Source organism: Falco naumanni, chromosome 10 (assembly GCF_017639655.2).
Source record: "Falco naumanni isolate bFalNau1 chromosome 10, bFalNau1.pat, whole genome shotgun sequence".
Classification (NCBI taxonomy): Eukaryota; Metazoa; Chordata; class Aves; order Falconiformes; family Falconidae; genus Falco; species Falco naumanni.
The window spans coordinates 18,541,388-18,563,625 of record NC_054063.1 but is presented as its reverse complement, the minus strand read 5'-3'; the positions used below and the strand labels follow the sequence as shown (position 1 = coordinate 18,563,625).

Below are 22,238 nucleotides of genomic sequence, written 5' to 3'. Positions count from 1 at the left end.
CACAGATACCATTCCCGTTGTTATGGTTGTTATGTCCCCAGGATAGATGCACGGAGTGGACTAGATGGAGAATAAACATGTGCTTTGATCCCAGCCTTGTTTTCTGGGCAGGTGAATTGCTGCAGAGGAAGTGGGAGGCTTTCTACTTTCTCTGTCTCTCCTCCAGTAGAGTGCTGTCTTAAATTAATTCTCACTCCCACACCGGTAGAAACAGGAAGATCAGGAGCATTGATGAGTCATAGATCCTCCTGGTCAAGACAGATTTCCAAATATCTCCTATCTGTGCAAATGATATTTCTTTTTAATGGTGAAGTCCTACTTGTGTAATCTTCCTTTGTGTTAGAGGCAGATGTTGAAATATTAAAATGTCCTCTGGGTCAATTAGGGTAAATTTCAGTTGAGAAATGTAAAGATGTGTAATTCTGAATCTTTTCAGCAAAGTTTTTATTAGAAATTTCAGGGCATATATTATAGAAATCATAGACAATCATATAATATTTAATAACTGTACTTTTTTTTAAGATAAAACTAGACATGGAAATAGGCATGAATCATGTTTTATCTCCCTGAGGGAAATGCTTCAATGTTATAAGATGTCAACTCCCCAAACTTTTCTGGCATTTTGAAACTTCTCGATCTAAAATGTAATAATGGATTAAAATCAAACTATGCCATTTGACTAGCTAGGCAGTTGGCTTAAAAGAAGTAAGAATAGTTTAAGATATTCATAGATCAGGATCACTTAAATCATTAGGAGAAATGTCTCATCTGGTGCAAAATGCTGTATCTAAACTGAGGAGAAGCAACCAGATCTCTGGCTGATACGAGCGAGCGTAGCTTCTGCAAAGACCACATAGCCAAGGTGTAGGTTAGAGGATATCACCCCCTAGCACATGGAGGCTGGTCACCCAGTGTTGGGGTTTCACTGTATTCTGTGTTTCACTGACATTTCCCAACTCTGGTGAATCACCACTGCCTCTAATAAAATCCCTGGGCTAAATAGTACTCTATTACAGTAATTTTTTCAGAATTTCTTGTGTGGTAGAGTGTTAACACCTCCACTGAAGATATTGGGTAAAAACATTTGTGGTAAAAATAAGTTTTGTACCACTGAAGCCTATAAACCAAATCCTCAAAACAGTGTAAGCACAGTTATGGGAAGCAGGTGGAAAAATCTTCAGCTGTTATAAATCAGTGGAAGTCTACTCAAAGCTGGTGGGGCAGCTATTCAGCTGATGTTCATTTGTTTTGTTTCATTTCTTCAGCAGGTATAAATCAGGGGCACCAACAGGTTGGAGCTGGTATAAGCTGATGGAGTAAGTTCGTGTCTGTGGTAATCAAAAGCTGCTTCTGACAAAGGTCAAAGCTCTTACTAGCAGAGGATTACAGTCAGTGTGAGTAATGTCACAGTGGTGGCCCTTGGCAGAGTATTCCAAAGTTTGGGGGGGTGGGGGAGCATGTGTTTGTGCCCTAGGGATGCTGCTGTTTGCACGCAGCTAGTGCAAACTGGCAGTGGCTCTTTTGTCAGATAAGGGGCTTATTTTCCCACATGCAATGAGTCTATATAACTTTAAAAAAACCCGATTGCTCCTGTCATCATTCTGTTTCTCAATAAGCCTGTGGGTTTTAGCAGCTTGTGTTAAGTTGAAACTGTTGTTTCAGGATCAGTAGATTTTTGAGCTGGGCTGAATGGCCCTGTGCGTTTCCCTAAGTGGTTGTAAGGAAGTGAACAGGTTGGGCAGCAGAATCAGAGGAGGCTGGGATGGGAGACAGGGTCCTGCTTGGAGAGCCAGAAGGGATGCAATTAGCTATCTTTGCTACTTCTGTTACTGTTATTTGTGAACCTGTTCACAAATCCAGGTTTTAGGTATTTATGAGATACTTCATTAGTTTGAAGTTCTTCTGCCACATAGTGTCAGCCCCTCTTACCTGTATCCTTGCAGTGAAATTGGCCTGCGAAGTGCTTGCTGACCTCCCCAGAGACCTGGAGACTTGGCATATCCACTGTAAATCGTTTCTCTGCCAGTATTGCTTTGTGCTGAACTTGCCACTGGATACTATGGTAGAAGTAGTAAGTCCAAGAATGTTGGGTATTTTCTCTTGAGGGGAAGAGCCGTGACAAATGCAACAGGAGAAAAAAGTGAAATTTAAGTGGTTGATCTATGAACAACTCTGCATTTATGTCTGCCACACTGATCTTTAAGCATGCAAGACTTAACTACATTCCCAATTATTTTCAGTTGATATCTCCCAGGAAGAGCTTATGGGAAAGATGTCCTCATATGTGCATGGGCGTGTGGGCAGACTGAAATAGCAGAGGTGGCTGTGCTGTAAAACTGAAGCTCAGCTGGGCTTTGGAAAGATGTCACTGGGCTGCAATGGTGGTGAGCCTAGGAGCAGAACCACCTCTCTGTGCAAACTAAGGACATCTGCTGAGGACATGTAGGTGAATTTCTCGGCAATTTCTGGTCACCTCACTGTCTGTTATTGCCTGAAATATGGTATGCCCGAGGTCAGGGTAGTGGTTTCTACCCTTGCCAGCACTCGGTCTGTACCACTACCTGCAGCCAGCCCAGTCCTCCTGTTGCTTGGTTACATCCTGCCCTCAGGTGCACTGCTCGCTCCTGCTTTGGGCCCTGGTTTTAACTAGACTTATGCTTTCTCCACCCCCCGTGTTGTCATGACTCCTCTGATGCCTCCTTCCCTTCCTCTGCCTGTCCTCCATCCTGATCCAGGATCCTCCCATACAGCCGAACCCACACCACCGTGGTGCATCACTTCCTTCTGCAAGCAGCCCAGTGTCTTCCTCAGCCAAGTTCCTTGCTCTGCCCATTCAGATCCACCTTGGCATGTACTCCACAGGCCACACTGGTGTTGGCTGCAGCCAGTTCAACCACCCAGGATGCGTAGGTTCCCTCACAACAGCCAGGTTATCCTTGGCCCTGAGGTATTTTCAGTCCGATAGGTGTTGCAATATAGTGAGGCCACAGCTGATGTTCACTGGTGGTGGCAAGTGGCATCTCTGCGTGGTCTTTTGTTGTGTGACTATATCCTGGGATGCCAAAGCTCTTTTTGGAACAGGGGACTGAACCTTGCATTCCCAAGTATCTAATTAGCAGGCTTCATTTGAGTCTGTGGGTTGGTACACATGGCGAGATGGGATGGGGATGCTCTTGGCCATTGATAAAGCAGGGAAAATGGGGGAAGAAATGAGGATTTGGGAGCCTTGATCAAACAGTGGGGTGCTTGTGAGGCAGGGTTTGAGACATGAGTTGCACTGGCAGAGCTGGAGGGGTCAGTTATTTACCTTTGGCTGCCAACCCTGTGAGTGGCATGCAGGAGCAACTTGAGGGTGGTCAGATACTGGAAGAGGTCACCCAGAGCGGCTATGGAGATATTCAAACACTCAGTCTTGTCTCTCTGTCACGCTCCACAGCATAAGGTTGCAGAGCAAAACCTAAAACTAGATGTTAAAACTGGAAAGGACCTTGCTGTTTGTCTGGGGAAGCTGTGGGGCCTGGACCACCTGTGGGATGTGCGCTGTTATGCTTCAGTTGTACTGTGAAAGCTTTCTTCATGTGAGGCAATCTGTTTCATAGTCTGTGTTGGTGATGGACACTTCAGTTCAACACAGCATTTCTCAATTGCCATTGTTGTTCCCTCAGCATTATGGTATGTGCCATTAAGAAGAAATATTTGTGCCGGGGAGGCTGAAGGGAAAGTGCAAAATGGACATGCCAGGCTGGTAACTCCTAGTAGATGACTAACAATTTTTGTCTTATGATAAAGTCCTCACCAGAACCAGTGCTGAATTTCAGCTGTTTCTTTATTTATTCTGTCTGTAACTACAAATCTGTAATTTCCTACTTTTTAAGTTCCATGCATCCTCCAGGAGAAGTGCCTGCTATTTCCTTTGCTTTTCTATGAGGAAATGCTATGCAGACCATGCATGTATTGATTTGAGATAGATGCTCTGATTTTGACAAGGAAGCCAAATGCAAATTCTGTGTGACTTTTGGGAGCCTGTGTCTCAAGACAAGTAATTTAATATAATTGATTTTTCTCTCCAGAAATGGCTTGGGATGAGTTTAATAAGGCCTCAGTAGATGCTGTTAAAAAGTTGGTGCCTGACAAATTGCAATGGTGCAACTTGGCAGGTGAGTTTATAAGTGTGTGTAAATTGGCTCCACTGTGCATCATTAAAATCTCAAGTTCTATCTCTCCTGGAAATTAGCAGCTCTGAGTTTATGCTCAGGTTTGATTATTGCCCTAATCTAGAGGACAGGTAAAGACTGTGTCAAAGGAGGGAAAAAAAAAAAAAGTACTTTGAAAGCTGGCAGGATCTCTACAATGCTTTTGTTGAATCCTGAGAAAACCTGAAGAGGTCCTGGTCTAAGCAATTTTATTTAAAGATTGCGGGTCAAGCAAAGTTATTTGCATTGCGCTGCCGGGGGGCACAGCTTTAAAACTGCTTAGATTGGGTTGGCTTCAAGTATCTCTCTTCTGTGAGATGTACATCACGCTGGCAGCTAGCAGTGAATAGTTTAGCAGAACGTCAGGCATTATGTTGTCCTGAGGTTGGATTGTCAGCACTGGATTGTCAGCAGTGGGCTTTAGCCATAAAGTTTCAGATTAAAAATACCAAAAGCAATAGCAGGAGGCCGCTTTTTGTGGGCAGCATTAGCACACAGTGTCGACTGCTGGCCCAGCAATATACTTCGAAGCAGTAGAGATTTTGCGTGGGGTATTGCCCTCCTGTGGCTGTTCGTGGGAAAGTGGGTAACTGGCAGCGGAAGGGCCATGAAGCCACTTGAGGAAGATGAAAGGGCACAGTCCTAGCTCTCGCAGATATGGAGGAGATTGATCTCTATTGTATCTCTTTCTGGGTTTATTGCAAAATTATTAGCTCCGTTCTTAGTTGCAAAACTTCATGGGAAGTGTGATGTCTGATGGTCCTAGGGCTAGGTGCAGTACACAGAAAGATCTGGACCGCATGGATTTATCCCAGCCACAGTTCTACACATCCATGGCAGGGCAGGCCTGTGCTTTCTAACCCTTGGAGAACTTCAATTTACCTTCTGACATATATGCAGGAGTATTAGTTTTCTAAGAGTCACATGCTGCAAACATAGCAAATGGGCTTTAAGAATGATTGACAAACATTATCATCCCTGTTAACAGTGCAGAAGTTATGGGCAGGTAATACTGGAAAAGGAACAGGTCTGTTCCTATTCCTGTACATCAGACATCAAGTGTGCTCCCATAAATGAGTGCATAATGCATGGATGCTTCCTGGAGCCAGAGGGGAATTTTTGTTAGCTCTTCAAAGTAGTGCTGGTAATTTGTTCCTTCTTATGCCAGGGCACACATCTGCTTCAAGTAGTGCATGGATTTTACAAGTGGCGTATCTTCTGTCATTTCTGTAGGGACTGCACAAAATTTAAAGGTTGCTCCAGTACAAGAATTAGAGATTGCCCATAGAATCAACATGGAAGGAATTTATACTGGTGTATGATGCTGTGCTAGCTGCCCTTGCAACACCAGTACAACTGTTCCACAGCAGTCACTCAGGTTCTGCTCTTTACCCTGCAAAGACACTGTTCCCACTGCCCTTGCCTAAGGTATGCTCTTTTGCAGAGTAGTTGTGGCCAAATTTATTTTGACCCAGTATGTGTAAGCAGCAGACTCAGGCTCCAGAGCATGACAAATTGGTCTGAAAACAGTTTGTGATAAAGTAAGTTCAAGGCTGTAGTTTAGTCCAGTGTTGTCATTTCTTTAAATTATTGTGAGATGTAAAACTTCAGTAACCTGGAATGGCACCTGAGGTGGGCTGGCAGGACCTAGTGAGAATGACACCATCTATTTCTTTTGCCTGGGTATAGACTCAAGTATCAAACTACAGCCCTTTAAAACGGTCCTACAAAAGGGTTCAGGATGAAGTAATTGTTTATCACCTTTCTAATCCCCTTTGACAACAGTCTGGAAAAGCCTCATCTATGCAATAAAGGTAGCATCCCAAAAAGCTTCAGAGACACTCCTCCCCAGATACATCTTCACATGTTTATAAAACCTCATTACAGGAAAGAGGCACTTACCCTTGCAGTCAAGCTAGCACTTTTGCCAGTGCTTGCAGATGTTTGTATGAATATTCCTATGCTGCTAAATCTGGATCCATCACTTCCTGAATAGATTGATGTTCCTAGGTCTACAGTAACATCATTTTCCATCATATCTAATCAGATGTAGAAAGAAGAAAAAGGATAGTCATCTTTTCTGGAGATACAGACAACTATATATTACCAGTAATTAATTCTTTGTAGCAGTGAGTATTTCTGTGTTAAGCTTCTGTTGTATTTCACCTAAGTTCCCAGTTTTAAGAACAAGTGATGCTGTGATTTAAAGCACCATGTGCGTTTTGTTTCTGCTGACTGAAATATTTCTTACAGCAGTGTAGGCTCTGACTTTGGTCCTTTTCTACCTGGAAGCAAGCTTCTGTGAGAACATGAGACAACAGATGAGCCAGTCTCAGATGGGACATCGTAGTCACTATTTCATTTGTTGTCCGTATCTCTTACGAATAAGAGTGTGTGTCAATATTCACACCATCTCACAATCATGCTTTAAGCTGCAAAAAGGTGCTTGTGCCAAACTGTCTTTCTATAGAGCTATATGTAAATTGCTGCCATAAGCACTGAGTTACATTCAGTGTAGCAATGAAGGGTAGATGGAAAGATCCTTCAATACCAGGTCTTCCTAGGCTGCTTTGAATTGGGAAAAGGAGGGGAGGCTGGGGGGAGTCCAGCTAGATCCTAAAAGTACTAATACGGTTATGGAAGTCTAAAGGGTAAAATTTATAGAAGCAGGGAGGTCTTTAATTGGATACCAGGCTATATTTCTTTTTATATCCCACTGGATAAAGCTGAAAAAACAAAAATGTACCTGGGGTACACTACCTGTCTGCCCGCCAGGGATTTAATTCTGTGATAGCATTACTCACCTAAAAAAAATTAAGTCTTTAGCTTCAGTTAGTAATCTAGGCCCTTTTGGTGATATTATTATTGCTAAATAATTCATGCTGAAAGGATTTCTAGAGGTCTGTACTCCACCCCCCTTGCTCAGAGTAAAGCTACCTCCAAAGTCCAGCCAGTTGCCTGGGGCTGTGACCAACCAAGGTATCTTTGTCTTCAACTTTCAGCTCTTCAGTCCGAGAAGATGACTTGTAAGAATTAAACATTTTTGATTAATCACTGTTAAGCTTAATACCTATATTTTGCCTTTTATATTAGGATTATGTGAGTAAAATTTAATTGAGTGTGTCAATGCAAACTTGCAAATGTTTTTGGACTGCAAAATGACTAAAAAAAACCGCAAATCACACCCTTTTGAAAGGGAGATGCAATTCTGACTAAGTTAAAACTTCTTCTTTCTTCCAGGTAAACCTCTGCAATCATTTCTGCAATGAAAGATAAGATGCAGAAGGTCAACCTATCAACAGTATCTGAATTTGTTCTTGTAGGCCTCTCTGGTGCTCCAGAAGTCTGTTTTTTTCTCTTTGTGCTCTTTTTGATCATTTATTTGGTCACCATGGCAGGCAACATCATGATCCTTGCTGCCATTAGCACAGACACTCATCTGCACAACCCCATGTACTTCTTCCTTGGCAGCTTATCCTTACTGGATCTCTTATGTCCCACTATCACTGTGCCTAAGATGCTGGAGGCCTTGTTGCTTGAGAACAAGGTGATTTCATTCACTGGCTGCATGCTCCAGCTGTTTTTCCTCATTGATGTTGTAGGCACAGAGATTTTTCTCTTGGCTGTGATGGCATATGACCGTTATGTTGCAATATGTCACCCGTTGCAGTACATGAATATCATGAGTATGAAACTGTGCGCTCACCTAACCATTGGCACCTGGGTAGCAGGATTTTTTAATTCTCTGTTGCACACATCTTTGATTTTTACACTCGCTTTTTGTGATTCTAATGATATTGACCAATATTACTGTGATATTCCTCCTATGCTGGCCCTCTCCTGCTCACCTACCTACAGTAGGGAACTGGTAATTCTCACAGTTGCTGGGGTCCTTGGAAGCAGCGCCTTTGTGGTCACTCTGATCTCGTATGTCTATATCCTCTTGGCTGTCCTCTGCATGAACTCTTCTGAGAGCAGGCACAAAGCTTTCTCCACTTGCGGTTCTCACTTGACTGTAGTATGCCTTTTCTATGGGACAACCATTTGCACGTATGTACGGCCTTCCTCCACCTATTCACCTCAGCAGGATAGGATAGTCTCCATGCTCTATGGAATCCTCACTCCCCTGCTAAACCCCACAATCTACAGTCTGAGGAACAAAGAAGTTAAAGTTGCCATAAGAAGAGTGATCAGCCAGGTAAGAACTGCTTTAACAAGAAAAGAACATCTCTCTGGTTTTGGTGGCCTCTGGAACCCCAGAAATTGCATCAGCACCACAGTTTGTGATTGATCTTCTCTAACTTAAGCCATCTAAAAGCTCGATGCTGGAATCAAAACTCCTTCTCTGGGCTCCCTTCACAGTTAAAAGGGAGAGGTGTGCATCTCCAGAAGGCCAGCTGGATGGCCCAGCTTTAGGTCCTTATCACAAGAGAGGATGACTTCAGCTGGTAATGTTTTTCTCCACTGAACCCAGAGGAAGCTTAGATGAGCCTCAGCCTTAGACACAGGTGTTGGATGCATATCTTAGAGCGTGAATACTGGGAATTGCTGGTGTAGGCACACTTGGATATACATTCTTCTATACTAAAGCAGCTTATGGGACCAGTGCCCCCCGTTGACCACACTGCTCCTGCAGAAACCATAAGCACATCCTTTTGGGATATTGACTGGAAGGAAGGCTCCTTTGCCACCATGGTCATCAGTCTGGGTGTGTTTTCAACCAGCAGGCCAAGAATCCAGCCACAACACCTGCAGTGCCACCAGGCACAATGTGGCCCTAGTTTGCACCATGTATCTCAAGATGAGTCTGCCAGGGTGTAAATCAACTCCCATAAACTAGAGATGCCAACTATGCTGATGTCTATACATCAGATAGCTTTCAAAAACTCCTTTTATGGCCGGTGGGGGGAAAAAAAAGACTCTGCAGTCATCGGCTTTGTGACTGTTGCAGAGGCATGCCATGGCTTTTCTTGGTGTGGGCAGGGTGAAGGAAGGTTTACAGAGTGTGTTTTAGGTCTGTGGGAATCCATAACTGGGAACAGCTTTGTTCTAGGTGAATAGTGAAGATGTGGCTGACAAAAAGGTGGAAATGGATGTGTGGAGAGCGGGAGTGCTGTGCAGCCTCCTCTGTGTGCTGTGGCTACAAAGCTGTACACTGGGATGATAAATGCAGCTTGCAATGGACCTTGGGCTGCGCTGCAGTGCCATGGTGTGTCATTCCAACAGCTGGGCCTGGTGCTGAATAACTGATGTGACTGTTGTTTGCACGCTACTCCTTACTAAAACCAAATGTCAAGGATTTCTTTCTTGGTGACTTTTTTTGTGGTTGCTGTCTTGATGTAAAGGATAAGCTTAAATGACTTTCCTGCAGGAACTCATATATTGGTGGGTAATAAATGCACGTTCTTAATATTAAATGGGTGGAAATAATTTAAGTTTCATCCATTCTCAGCTGTTGGTCAAGTTGACAGTGGGTTCAAAAATCAACTGTAATGACTGAAGAGCTTTTCTCTAGGGTAACACATTTTGGATTTTCTAGGGTTTTCCTCTGCTTTTTTAAAGTATATTTCACTAACTTAAGAAAATGCATGGAAGTTCCTCCAAGACCGCTTAAATTTCAAAGTCAAACATTAAGAAGTTGGTAAGGCCACCCATGTAGCTGTAGCACTACAGAGCTTGCCACAGACTTCAATGTCCTGACCTACAGTACGGTCGGGATCATTTTCTAAACACAAGCTTTAATGGCAAGCAAGATGACCCAGGGTTATCTTTTCTGGTCCATAGTTCCTGCTCCATAGAAAGTATGGACTACTTAGAATAGGTGTAAAGATCGGAAGTCACTAGTCAGCAACTGGGTAAAAAGATCAGGAGTCCTCTACCACCAAACAGGGGATATTTACCTATTACAAGCAGAGCAGCAGGTGTTTACACAAGGCTTCCTGTAATTATTGAACTATGACAGTGGAAACAATTTTCAAAAAAGCTATTTATTCTAAAGCCATCTGGCAATTCACAAACCATGCATCATTGTGGATGAAGTGACAGTCTGCACTCCAAAAAAATGTGCACAGAAAACACAGTATAAGCTCAGTATAGGCTGGAGCACCATTCTGCTTCTGGGTCCTGCTCTGCAGGGCCTGAGAAATTACTACAGATGTTATATGGGGATGGGGAAGCGGTCATGCTAGGTTTCCTTCTAAATCTAAAGATTCTGGTTGTTAAGCCTGGGGCTGTGAGATCAGATTTGCTCGGGAAGCATTTCCTTTTTACACCTTATTAGCTGTTTGAATGTTTGTACCTGTTGGAGAGGAGAGCAGCTACCAGCGGTGTGTACCAGTCTGAGGGCTGATGTGTGCTGAGTGGGTCAGCATCAATGTGGCCCATGTGTATGCCTGGATGGAGCAGGGGACAGACTGATTCAGTGAAGGTGATGTCAGAAGCGCAGATGTGAGAACAATTAGTCATATCATAAAAGGAGACTTCCTCAGCTTCATCATTGAGGAGGACCCCAGCCTGCATGGCTCTGGCTGTGAGCAGCAGGGGGGTAGAAGGAGTGGTCATGGCCATGTTCTTCGTGCCACAGCTGCACTCTCCAGTGGTCCCTCTCCTGTGTGGGTGCTTTACCCAGCAGCTGCCTGATTTATTGCAGACACCCACAGGCCAGTGGGTTTTTCCACACCTCAGCCTCTCAGCAGTGGTGGATGGAGGCACAGATGGGTGATCCCAGCATGCGGGGCTAGGCAGGGAAGTGCCAAGAGCTTAGGTCTTAGGAGGTGTTGGTGAAGCAGATGCCCCTGAGGCTCTCTGAGAGCACCAGGCTGGGGTGAACTGTCTCAGGGTCCAGAGACACTTCTAGGACAAAGCAGGGTTAATGGGGAAGCGGGGAAAGCCAAGAAGAGGAGAGATGGATTCATGTGGGAAAGAGAAGACTATGACCCCCTGCCCCAGCCTGGCATGTTTCTGCTTTGCCACCTACACACACAGACTTTTCATTGAATTTGATGCATCCTAACTAGGTAGGCAGAGCAGGAAAAATGTGAGGCTCCACTTCCCTATGCTGCCCTACCATAAGCCAGCCTTGGACATTTTGTCAGACCTCCCTCATCCTGGAACAGCGCACTAGCTGCAGGTGTGGGAGTCAGGGCACCCTTCTGGTGCTTATTCCTTTTAGATTTGAGGAAAGACCTGCTGTGACCTCTGTTCCTGCTTGAATCTGACCCCAATGCCCCTATATCAGAGGAGCTTAGGGAAAAAGAAATCCTGGTGTTCTTATACAGCATTTTCAACCACAGAGTCCTTCCCTAGTGAAGAATTGTAGAAGATTCAAGGTGGTAGGTTGTATTTGTTCCTGTGGCATCTCTAGTATTATCCTTTTTGCTGGAGACTGGCTTCTGTGTTGGTGCCCTGAACTTTCACACTGATTAGCTTAAGGATAATTAATTTTCAACACAACCATCCTTCTATCCAGCTCGGTGAGCTCATGGTGCTACTGGGTTTTGGTGTTTCTTGGTGAGGAAGGGCACAAACCAAACAAAAAAGCCTTTGCAGAATAAGGCAAGGGAAGTATATGCATATACAAGCGTGAATAGCCTCCTGAAAATGTCAAGATATTCTGATTCACAGCTGACAGATTCTAATCTAATGATTTGAGATTGTTTATCTACTTCCTTATCAAAGAGAAAGCCTGTAATTTATTGAAGCTTACCACAGAAATAAAAAAGTTCATGGATTGAAAGTAATGGTCACAAATGGCATAAAATAGTCTTCTAGTATGTTGCAAGAAATACTGAATCTTTGCTTGTTTTCCCTCCTCATGAGAATAATCTTTATTATCTTGAGCGCCAAGTTCTGGTTTGTTTATTTTTGAACAAATCCGTGAAAGCCCTGAGTCAGGGCATTCCTCTTGGAAGCCCCTCTGTGTCCAGCTGCTGTCCTGGTGCCCAGCAGCCTCTGCCAGCCCTGTCCCCAGTCCTGCCCCGCAGGCTCACAGGACTGAGCTGGGAGAGATCCAGCACAGAGGCTGTCTGGCGCGAGGGGAGACGGAGCCCTCCTGCCTCGGCTTCCCCAGTGTTTGGCTGGGGAGCACAGTGGGGCTGGCCAAGTGCTCTCCAGGAGCTGAGCCCGCTGACTTCCCAGTCAAGTCCCAGCTTGGTTTAGCTTCTTTGCCTGAAAGTGGAGGGCCAGGGCGTCCTGGGTCGTCTCCAGCAGGAGTGAGCCCTGGCATGACCTAAAGTCTGTCTCCAGCACAGAGGGTGCTGGTGCTGTGAGCCGTCAGCCTGGCTGCCCTGCAGGCTGGGGTGGGCTGTGGCTGGACCGAGCCGCCCCAGGACCTCTGGCCCCTTGCGGGGCTGCCCATCCTCCATGCAAGGAAGGAGCATCCTCCGCATGCTGTGCCCCAGCCAGCTGAGGCAGGTCAGTTCCACTGTTGGGCAGTCCTGGGGCTTCATGTTGCATGTAGCTACTGCTGCCTCTCTGCTCTGCCCACAGCTGAGGTGACAGCACAGGGACCTGCCCAGGGCATCAAGGACCTCAGCCCCGCAGCTGGCCACTTGCATCTTGTTGCCTTCAGCATGGCCAGCGGGTGCAGAGGCCTCAGGGCTGAGCGCAGAGCCATGGAGAGGGGCTCAGCCCTCCTCGTCAGGCACAGCCCTGGGCAGCAGCCGCAGCACTGGAGCGACTGCAGGACTGTCCCCGCACCGTGCAGAGGGTGAGCATGTTGCACTGTGGGGAGCAGAGCCATGCTGGGTCGGGGAGCGGGGCAATCCTCACCCCTGGGAGCAGGAGGAATGCACCAGCCCTGCAGGCATCCTCTTCCTGTTCCTCCTCCCAGCAGGGCCCATGGGATGGGAAGAGGGAAACAGTGGGACAGCTGGTCATGTGGGAAGGATGGGACTCCCTCATGCCCTGGGGGGTGGCTTGTTCCATAGCAAACCCCTGGTAAAACATCTCTCATGGACATTGGGGTGTGACAGAAGCTCTGCTGTTGGGGACCATGAGTATGGTGAGCTGGACACGCTGTCCCCAGCACAGGGGAAGAGCATGGTCTCACCTGGGTCCTGGGCTTCTGCTGGCCACCTCCACCACTGTCAGCTGCAGGGAGAGACCTGTGGGCATGGCAGCGCTAGGCTGCTGGGAGCAGGGGGACCCAGCTGTGCCGAGCCAGCCCCATGGCACCCGGCGTGGTGGGGCTGGGGTCAAAGGCACAGGAGCACATGCAGTCCTCTTGTTCCCCGGGGACAGTGAGGTCATGGCCACTGTGGGGCTATTGAGTGCATCAGAAGTGCTGCAGGGGACAATGACAAGGGGATGAGCGGCTGGTCTGGGAGATGGATGGTGAAGAAGGGCAGAGCCAAAGCAGTGCAGGGAGGAGGGTGGGCAGGGGTTAAGGCAGCCAGGATGGATCAGAGAGCAGGGCAGGGAGCTTGCCTATCACTGCTATTTTCTCTCTGCATCCTGCTATCCTGCTTTCTCTTCATGCTTTCTTGCTCTATTCCTCTGTCCTGTTCCTTATCAGTGTATTTTCTTCTCCATCTCTGTCCTTCTCCTCATCCCTCTTTCTCCCTATCCCAGCACAGTTTTTCTTGTTCCTTTTTCTGTTCCTCTGTCGCACTCCCTATCTGTATGTTTTTCTTTCATCTCTTTTTGCTTCTCCTCTTCATTATATCTTCTTACTTCACCTGTTCTTGTCATCCTGCCTCTCTTTTCTCTGTCTTGCTCTCCATCCATCTTTTTCTATTTCGCCAGCTCTATCCTCCTCCCTGTTGCTCTCTCTCAGTCTCTATCCTAGTGTCCTCCTCCCTGTTCCTTTTTCTCCATATCACATATTCCAAGCTTCCTGTCCCTTAACTTCTTTATTCCTGTCTTTTTTTCCTTTTTCTCTATTTGTTCCTAATGCTTCTTTCTCCATCTCTGCCTCGATCGTTGTCCTTTTTTCTCTTATTGTCCCTCTGTCCTTTTTCCTGTCCTTACCTTCTGTCTTTATCTATGTCCCATTCTGTGTCCCATCCTTTCTCGCTACACGTCCCTGCCCCGCCAGAGGCATATTTCCCTTCCCTCTCTTCTTTGTGTCCTGCTCCCTTTGCCTTATTTTGGCTATGTCCCTCTCTGCCCAGCAGCCCATTGCCCCAGCAGCTAGACCATTCCCACCAGTGCTGAGCACTGCTCCAGTAATGACTACCGAGGTGTCCTAGGTGAAAAGGGAGTGCAGGGGCACCAAGCTCTGCAGCAAACTCACTCCCAGGACTTCTGTAGGTGAATAAGCACTTGCTGTTCCTTATGGCGGTGCTGGTGGTCCCTTTCCACCGGGTGAGTGCCTCTGACAGTGCCCAGGGAGGAGATGAGGCACTGGGGGGTCTGGCAGTGGCCCCTCTTCCTGGAGGAGCTCCAGGTGTGGGCGGTGAGGCTGGTGGTGATGCCTCCCCCCCACCCCACAAAGGGGCTGTATTGCTGGGCTGGCTGCAGCCTGGGCAGGGGGTGGCTGGGACCCTGCCCTTGCAGCCTGAAGTGGCTGAGGGGGGGCTGCTGTGGGACAAGGGAGGAGTGGTGGCTGGGGCTGCACCCAGGGAGAAGGTGTGTGTTGCTGGGCCTCCCCCAGGCTGTGAAAGTCCTGGGCGCTGTGCTGGCTGGCATGGGGCTCCCACATGCTGTGTTCCTGGGAGATGAAGTGGCTCTTGGGGACACTTGAGATATCAACATACAGGTCAGACAAATCCCTCTTGTTTTGCTCAAGAGCAGTTTTCTCCATTTGCATTACGGCTGGATGATTTTTTTTTCCTAAATAGCTGTCGCACTTAATTTGGGTCATTTTATATGACAGTACACGGGGGTGTAATTAACTTTACTCTGGAGAAAAAAAAAGGGGGGGGGAGGGAAGGAAGCAAAACAAAACAGCAGTGTAGTTGTTAATTGCTTCTTCTGGGCACACAATATCACTGGAGACTTGTGGAACACCAGGGACAGACTTCAAAGCCAGAAATTGTCCATTATAGGTCTTTAAGATGACAGAAACTGCTGGGGAAACTGGAATGTGGCTTGCTTTCATGGGACCTGAATAAATCCCAGTGCTCTTATGCCTGCAGGATGGCTGTTGTGTTGGAATAATACCTTTAACGTAAACAGTGAACTGAATTTCCAGTCTGAGTTTACCCAACACTCGCATCCATACACCCAGCATAATGTACCACCCTCACTGTCTCCACCACGGACTTGTACCAGCCTCCCAAGTCCTTATGTGCCCAAGGTCCCAGCCCACCATTTCACACCAGAAACTGAATCTTTGCAACCTGGGCCCATTTCTAGTACTTATTTCATTGGTTAGCCTGATGGAATGTAGCAGCAGGGACTGAGAGCACACTGGAAGAGGGTAATTGACCCTTCCAAGCTCAGGTGGAGACTGCACCTAAGGGCAGCCAAACACATAGTAGGACAAGCTGGAAGAGTTCAACCATATGAAATGTAACAAGAGCAAGTGCTGGATTCTGCTCCAGGGAGGACTAATCCTGGCTATACGTACAGGCTGAGGAACGAGAAGCTGGAGAGCAGCCCCATGGAGAGAGATCTGGGGGTTTGGGTTGATGGCCAAGTTGAATACAGGTCAACAGCGTGCACTGGCAGTCAGTGGGTCCTGGGGTGCATCAAGCATAGCAAGCTGGTTGAGAGAGGTGATTGTCCCACTCTACACTGTACTGGTGCAGCCCCACATTGGGTGCTGTGTGCTGGTTTGGGCACCTCAGTGTAAGAAGGGCATCAAACCGTTAGAGTGTGTCCAGTGGAGGGCGACTAAGGTGGTGAAAGGAATTAGGTGATTAGGAAGACTGGCTAATCTCATTTGGTTTCTTCAGCTTGGAGAAGAGAAGGCTGAGTGGTGACTTCGTTGCAGTCTACAGCTTTCTCGAGGGGGGCAGTGGAGGAGGTGCCAATCTCTAGTGACCAGTGATGGGACATGAGGAAATTATATGAAGCTGTGTCAGGGGAAGTTCAGACTGGATATTAGGAAAAGATTCTTTACCAAGAGGGTGGTCAGTCACTGGAACAGGCTCCCCAGAGAAGTGGTCAAGCCTGTAAGAGTTCAAGGAGTGTCTGGATAACGCTCTTAGTCATATGGTTTAGATTTAGGTAGTTCTGTGAGGAGTAAAGAGCTGGACTCTATGATCCTTACAGGTCTATTCCAACTTGAGATATGCTATGATTTTATCATTCTATGAAATCAGGATGGACAGGCAAGAGGTTACTCAGCCTGTCCCTCCAACCCTCTGCAGAGCATGTCTATCAGTGATGGACATTGCCGGCCTCTCCTGCAATCTACCCAAGGCTGGACGTGGGGACGTCAACTGCAAAACCAGAGAAGTGAGACTATAACAGCAAAATTATTTCTGTGGGTTTATTTGCTTTTTTAAAATATGTATGCATTCACTTTAACTAAAAAATGCAGTACAAACAAAAGTATGTTCAACTAAACTGGCCACTGCAAAGATAAGCACCGATTTCCCTGAACTGAGCCATTAATAAATAGTTACTGTAGTTTATTCTCCATAACCAGAGGAAGAAAAAGTTCTTCTGATTCAAATCCTTCTATGAAACATAGCACCTTGCAAGAAAAAAATAAGCCCAAATGTAAGTATGTCAGTAGAATTACTTATCCTCTGCACAAATTATTTCTGAGGTTTTGACAGATTCCCAAAACACAAACATCAGAGAGAAGTCCCTGCAGGATGCCCTTGGGGAAATCTCACCCTGTTTTCCAGGTGCCCTAGGGAGGCTATGATGATTTATTCCATGAGCACAAGATTGATGGGAGATCATTCTGCTTTCACAAACACTGGTGGAGCCTGGTTTTTGACTTCAGCACAGTAATTGCTGAGTTTGGGACTGCAAATAACATGGGAGACCTTTGAAATGAGAGAGGGTGGGTGAATTTCTGATACGAAGCCATGCTGTATGGTAAGGTGTTGACTGTCCTTACGGGTCTCTCTTAACAGCTGAATAATTTTGTGTGTGGACACAATCTTCCATCAACACCTGCATGATGATCCTACCTGCCTGTAGTTTCACTGGGATGGAGATCTATGGAAAAACTGCAGAAGCTCTGATGTAAGGTAGGAAAATTAAGGGTCTTACTAAGAACTTAGTGATAAAGAATGCAGCAAAGACGCAAAAGAAGAGGAGGAAAATGACAATGCACGTTGAATAACACTTTTACACATGAATTCATGAGGAACTTGAGTATTACAGTAGATGATAAACACAACAAATAAGGATTCTTAGTTCAGCACTGTGTTTAAATCACATGGCTAAAATTAGCTTTTTCTAAGTTTGTCATTTTGTCTTGTCCATGGCCTTTCTTCAATACGAAGGGTGGCAAAATTGCTCAGCGTTATTGTTTAGTTTTGAAAACTTGTCTGAATCACAGATAAATGGCATGAGCCTGAAGTTTCAAGTTTGGCTGAAGACTGTAGAGGACTCCAATATAAACAGGATGAAGAACTGAGGGAAGCACTAAATCATAATTGTTGGAAGTAATCTATTCAGGTGTCAGTATCTGGCACTGATCACCATTCTTAAAATACTGGAGATCTCAAAAAGAGAGTAAGTACTGATGAAAGGCAGTCTGCAGACATGTTCCTCAAGTGTATTTCACTGCATCACCACCAGGAGTTGCAGGAGAAGAGACATGAATAAATGAGAGAATAAACCTGACTACTGCAATCTGTAAGGAATTTTAGTGACCAGTGAGATTGAATACCCCAAACCTAGCATGCCACCCTTGCCTCATCCAAAGGCACAACCATCCCTGGGTTCATCACACCTAGTTTCGATCAGAGGATGTACGGAGAAATGGGGCTTTGTAGGTAACTAAGTAATGAGACATGACCATTGCTCCTGTAGATGGTCCAGACAATATTTGACACCAACATAAAACCACAAAAGAGGTCAGAAAAGCCAATTTTGTATGCTGTCTGGGAGGCCAGATAGTCAGCTCATTTATAGCTGTGTATAGTGTGGTCATCCAGAGCACGATCAATCATCTAACAACCAAGGAATGAATGCCAGAAGGAAGGACTACACCTAGCCTGTGGAGAGATAAAGATACCAGTTCCCAGACTAAAAAGCACAGCCGCTGTCCCCCGGGATGTTAAACTGCAAGTTACGCTTTCACTTTGTGATGGGACCTTGTATTAACTGTAGCCTTAAGACGTTTGAAATGAACTCTAGATGTTTGAAATACAGGAAGAATCATCAGTGTGAACAAGGTTACATGACTACAACTGTGGACAAGATATTTATGAAACACTTTCATGTGCCCCAAAAAATCCTTGTTCAGATATGGGACTTGAAACTGAAAGGGAGTCACAGGTCAAAGGAGAGGTTGTGGCAAACTGCTTTCTGTTAAGGACTTATGAATAAAAAAAAACTTCTAAGGACTGCTGATGTTTCTTCCAGAGATGGATGGCACTGTCATTACAAGAAAAAAACACTGTAGTTTTTACTTTTTTCCTTTTCCATTTAAATTCATTGATGGTGTCAACTTTTTATGTGGATATTAATGAAGTGGAAATTGCATCAGGAATCTTTTCACCCTCTTCCCTCCATGTCTCTCTGCAGTGATGTAAAAATGGTCGATGAGAACTGCACCGAGGTGAAATGGGTCACCTTCTTGGGACTGACAGAGCACCCACAACTGAAGCTCGTCCTCTTCATGCTCTTCCTGGGCACCTACGTGCTGTCGTTGGTGGGGAACATCAGCCTGATCGCCCTGATCAGTGTCAGCCCCCAGCTTCACACCCCCATGTACTTTTTCCTTTGTAACTTGTCCTTCATAGACATTTGCTACTCCTCCACCATCAGCCCCAAAATGCTGCTGGACCTTCCAGCAAAAACCAAAGTAATTTCTTTTGTTAGCTGCCTCACGCAATTTTATTTCTATACTATTTTTGCTACAGCTGAGATTTACCTGCTGGCTGCTATGGCCTATGACCGGTATGTGGCCATCTCCAAGCCTCTGCTCTACAAGACTGTCATGTCTCCTTGCACCTGCATGAGCCTGGTCATTGGGTGCTACCTTGCAGGGACCCTGAATGCCAGCGTGCACACAAGCGCCATGCTCCGGCTGTCCTTCTGTGGTCCCCTGGTCATCAACGACTTCTACTGTGACGGGCCACCGCTGTTTGTCGTCGCCTCCACCGACACGCACCTCAATGTCGTTTTAATGTTTGTGTTTGTGGGTTTCAACATGACAGCCACCACCCTGCTCATCCTCACCTCCTATGCCTGCATTGTGGTGGTGGTGGGCAGGATGGGCTCTGCTGCGGGCAGGCTCAGAGCCTGCTCCACCTGTGCCTCCCACCTGACAGCTGTCATCCTCTTCTATGCATCTGCTGCTTTTAATTACATGCAACCCAGTTCAGCAAGCTCCCTGGAGAGCAAGAAAATTGCATCCATCTTCTACACCATTATAGTCCCCACGCTGAACCCCATGATTTACAGCCTGAGAAACAGGGAGGTGAAGCATGCCTTTCACAGTTTCATCAGGAGGAAAATATACTTCTGAAAGACAATCTCATGTTATCTTCCTTTTATTTCTTTCTCGGAGGAGGCTGTTGCCTCCAAAACCATTTGGCACCTCATATGTTAGGGTTGAAAAATTAATTAGTCTGCTCTGAAACTGTGCCCACTAACATAGCTACATCGGTCTTGTCTCAAGCAGAAATGTCTTGCCCAGTTACTCTACCTCCCATGTAATAATCATGATGCCACGGTGCAAAACAAGGTAAGTCTATGAGTCAGAGGCAGTGATGATCTGGATCTTCACACAGAATCACAGGACAGTGGAAGTTTGATGGGACCTCTGGAGATGACCTAGTCCAACCACCTGCTCAAAACCAGGTCAGCCACAGAGGCTGCCAGGGAATGAGTCCACTCTGAATATCTTTAAGGATGGAAACCCCACAACTTTCTGTGTTTCCAGTGCTTGATCACCTTTGCCAGGAATAAAGCTTTTTCTTAGGTTTAAATGGAGACCCCTGTATTTCAATCTGTGTTCTTGCTAGGCACCATGAGAAGAGTTTGGTTCTGTTCCCTTTGTTCACCTTCTCCCGCCGCCCCCCCCCCCCCCCCAGGTATTTATATTCACTGATAAGATCCACCCTGAGTCTTCTCTTCTCTGGGCTGAACTGCCTGAGCTCACTCCTGGTATGAGATGTTCCAGTCCTTCAGTCCCCTTCACTGCTCCTGCTTCAGCGTGTCCTGGTCTCTCTTGCACTGAGAAGCTGAGACCTGGACACAGCACCCCAGGTGTGCTCTCACTTTCTTGACCTGCTGGCAATGCCTTCTTAAGGCAGCTCAGGAGGCTTTTAACCTTCTTTGCCCCGAGGGCTGGTCCGTGGTCAGCCTGGTGTCCCACTGCACTGCACACCCAGGTCCTCTGCCAAGCTGCCTGCCAGCTGGTCAGCCTCCAGCCTTTACTGGTGCCTGGGGTCGCTCCTCCCTAGTGCAGGACTTTGTTGAACTCCACGAGGTCCCTCTTGACCTGTTTCTCCAGCCTTTCCAGGGCTCTCTGCAGGCAGCACAACCAGGTTGCAGTAGCTGGAGTTCCTGTCAAAATATTTGCAGCTACTTAGAGCCATCACTCTTTTGTGGTTAACCACAACTATTAGTTTCTATTTGTCATTTTTGTTAAGCAATCTGACTGCAAACCGTGTTTCCAGAATGCTTCATGCATAAGCTGAGTGAGCGTGGATTTTAATGTGCAGTACTAAACGAAGAATACCTTAAAAGCCATGATAAAACGTAAAGTTTTATTCATTCTGAACAAACTTATGCTATATATCTGAATATTTTTAGGCTGAATCATAAAATGTTGCATTAAGTTTTAGTTGTTGACCACCACTAACTTCTGGGATAGTAAATATATAACTTTGTATCCTTCATCTGAATATACTTTTCTGTGTATATAAAGAACACATTAAATAAGCTGTTCAAATTAATTTTCGGAATCTTTCCTTAAAGTTTTTTTCCCTAGATTATATAAAGAGCCAGACGCACTTTTTACATTTGCTTAGTTCAGAATGCGAAACGGGGATCAGGTGCAAAACCTGGGGCTCTGAGCTGAAGTTAATGCTTTTATTTCCCCCGTGCATTGCTTTATACAGAGATATGCTGAATTTCATCAGCCACCCTATGGCTCAGCCTCTCCTTGTGCGTGACTTCCCTGAGAGCACCCCAGGGTGCAACCCCCCGCGTTGTGCTCGCTGTTTCTTGACTCTCCCCATGCTCACACAGGCTAACTCTGGGTTGCATAGACAAGCTCACACCCCACCAGTGATCCAGGCAGGTGCTCCATCCCAAGAGGTTCTCAGAGAAATAAGGTGCTAATGTCCCCTTCCCCAGTCTAAGGCTGTGAACTCCCGCAAGCCAGGCAAGATATTGCACTGCATGAAGAGTGAATTTGTTAGGACTGATAGCATTTTTCACAACATTTAGCATTTTTAACACATTAATTTTATTATACCCTATCAAAGCGAACAGTTTTTAAGTGGCAGAATGTTTCAGAGATGCAAGGCTGTAAGGCAGCAGCAGACAGGACAATGGTTTGACACGTGCAAGGGAGGGAGATGGAGGGCAAGTGTCAGGATGAGCCCTAGGTGGCTGCAGATCAAGCCATGCTTTTACTGATAGAGCTGGCTATGGAGGAGACCATCTCACAGACTTCAGCCCTTCAGGCAGCAGAAAGCAACTGAGAACCGCCAGCACAGTTACCACCCGTGAACTGGGGCAGTTCATGGGGGTCAGGACCCTGATGGCAATGATAGGTCATGTCGTAGTGGTCCTGATCAGCCTCACCTGGTGTCCCCACCTTGCCGCATGCACACTCGCACCCTCCCATGGGCTAGGCCACTCCATTTTAGGGGGCCTTTCTTACAGCACATTGTCGGTGTGCTTGGCTGTATCTGGCTCCTGGATGGACCTTGGATCTGTCGTACATATTTTTATTTGCATTTTGTCTCCACCCACATCGCCTTTTGCTTCAGACTGGACCCCCTGGATGAA

General features: G+C 46.2%; 2 protein-coding genes across 2 annotated transcripts; both read left to right on the top strand.

Annotated features, from left to right (window-relative positions):
- The first annotated feature begins 7,470 nt into the window (after window positions 1-7,470).
- LOC121094794 (olfactory receptor 1019-like) lies at window positions 7,471-8,484 on the top strand. Its single transcript, XM_040608861.1, has one exon. It carries the CDS (start codon window positions 7,471-7,473, stop codon window positions 8,482-8,484), a length of 1,014 nt encoding a protein of 337 aa, XP_040464795.1.
- Window positions 8,485-18,804: 10,320 nt separating this feature from the next.
- LOC121094793 (olfactory receptor 1019-like) lies at window positions 18,805-19,740 on the top strand. Its single transcript, XM_040608860.1, has one exon. It carries the CDS (start codon window positions 18,805-18,807, stop codon window positions 19,738-19,740), a length of 936 nt encoding a protein of 311 aa, XP_040464794.1.
- Window positions 19,741-22,238: the final 2,498 nt, after the last annotated feature.

Excerpts from the sequence above, each read along its gene's own strand:
- LOC121094794 (XM_040608861.1), top strand. The coding sequence starts at position 7,471 with ATGCAGAAGGTCAACCTATCAACAGTATCTGAATTTGTTCTTGTAGGC.
- LOC121094793 (XM_040608860.1), top strand. The coding sequence starts at position 18,805 with ATGGTCGATGAGAACTGCACCGAGGTGAAATGGGTCACCTTCTTGGGA.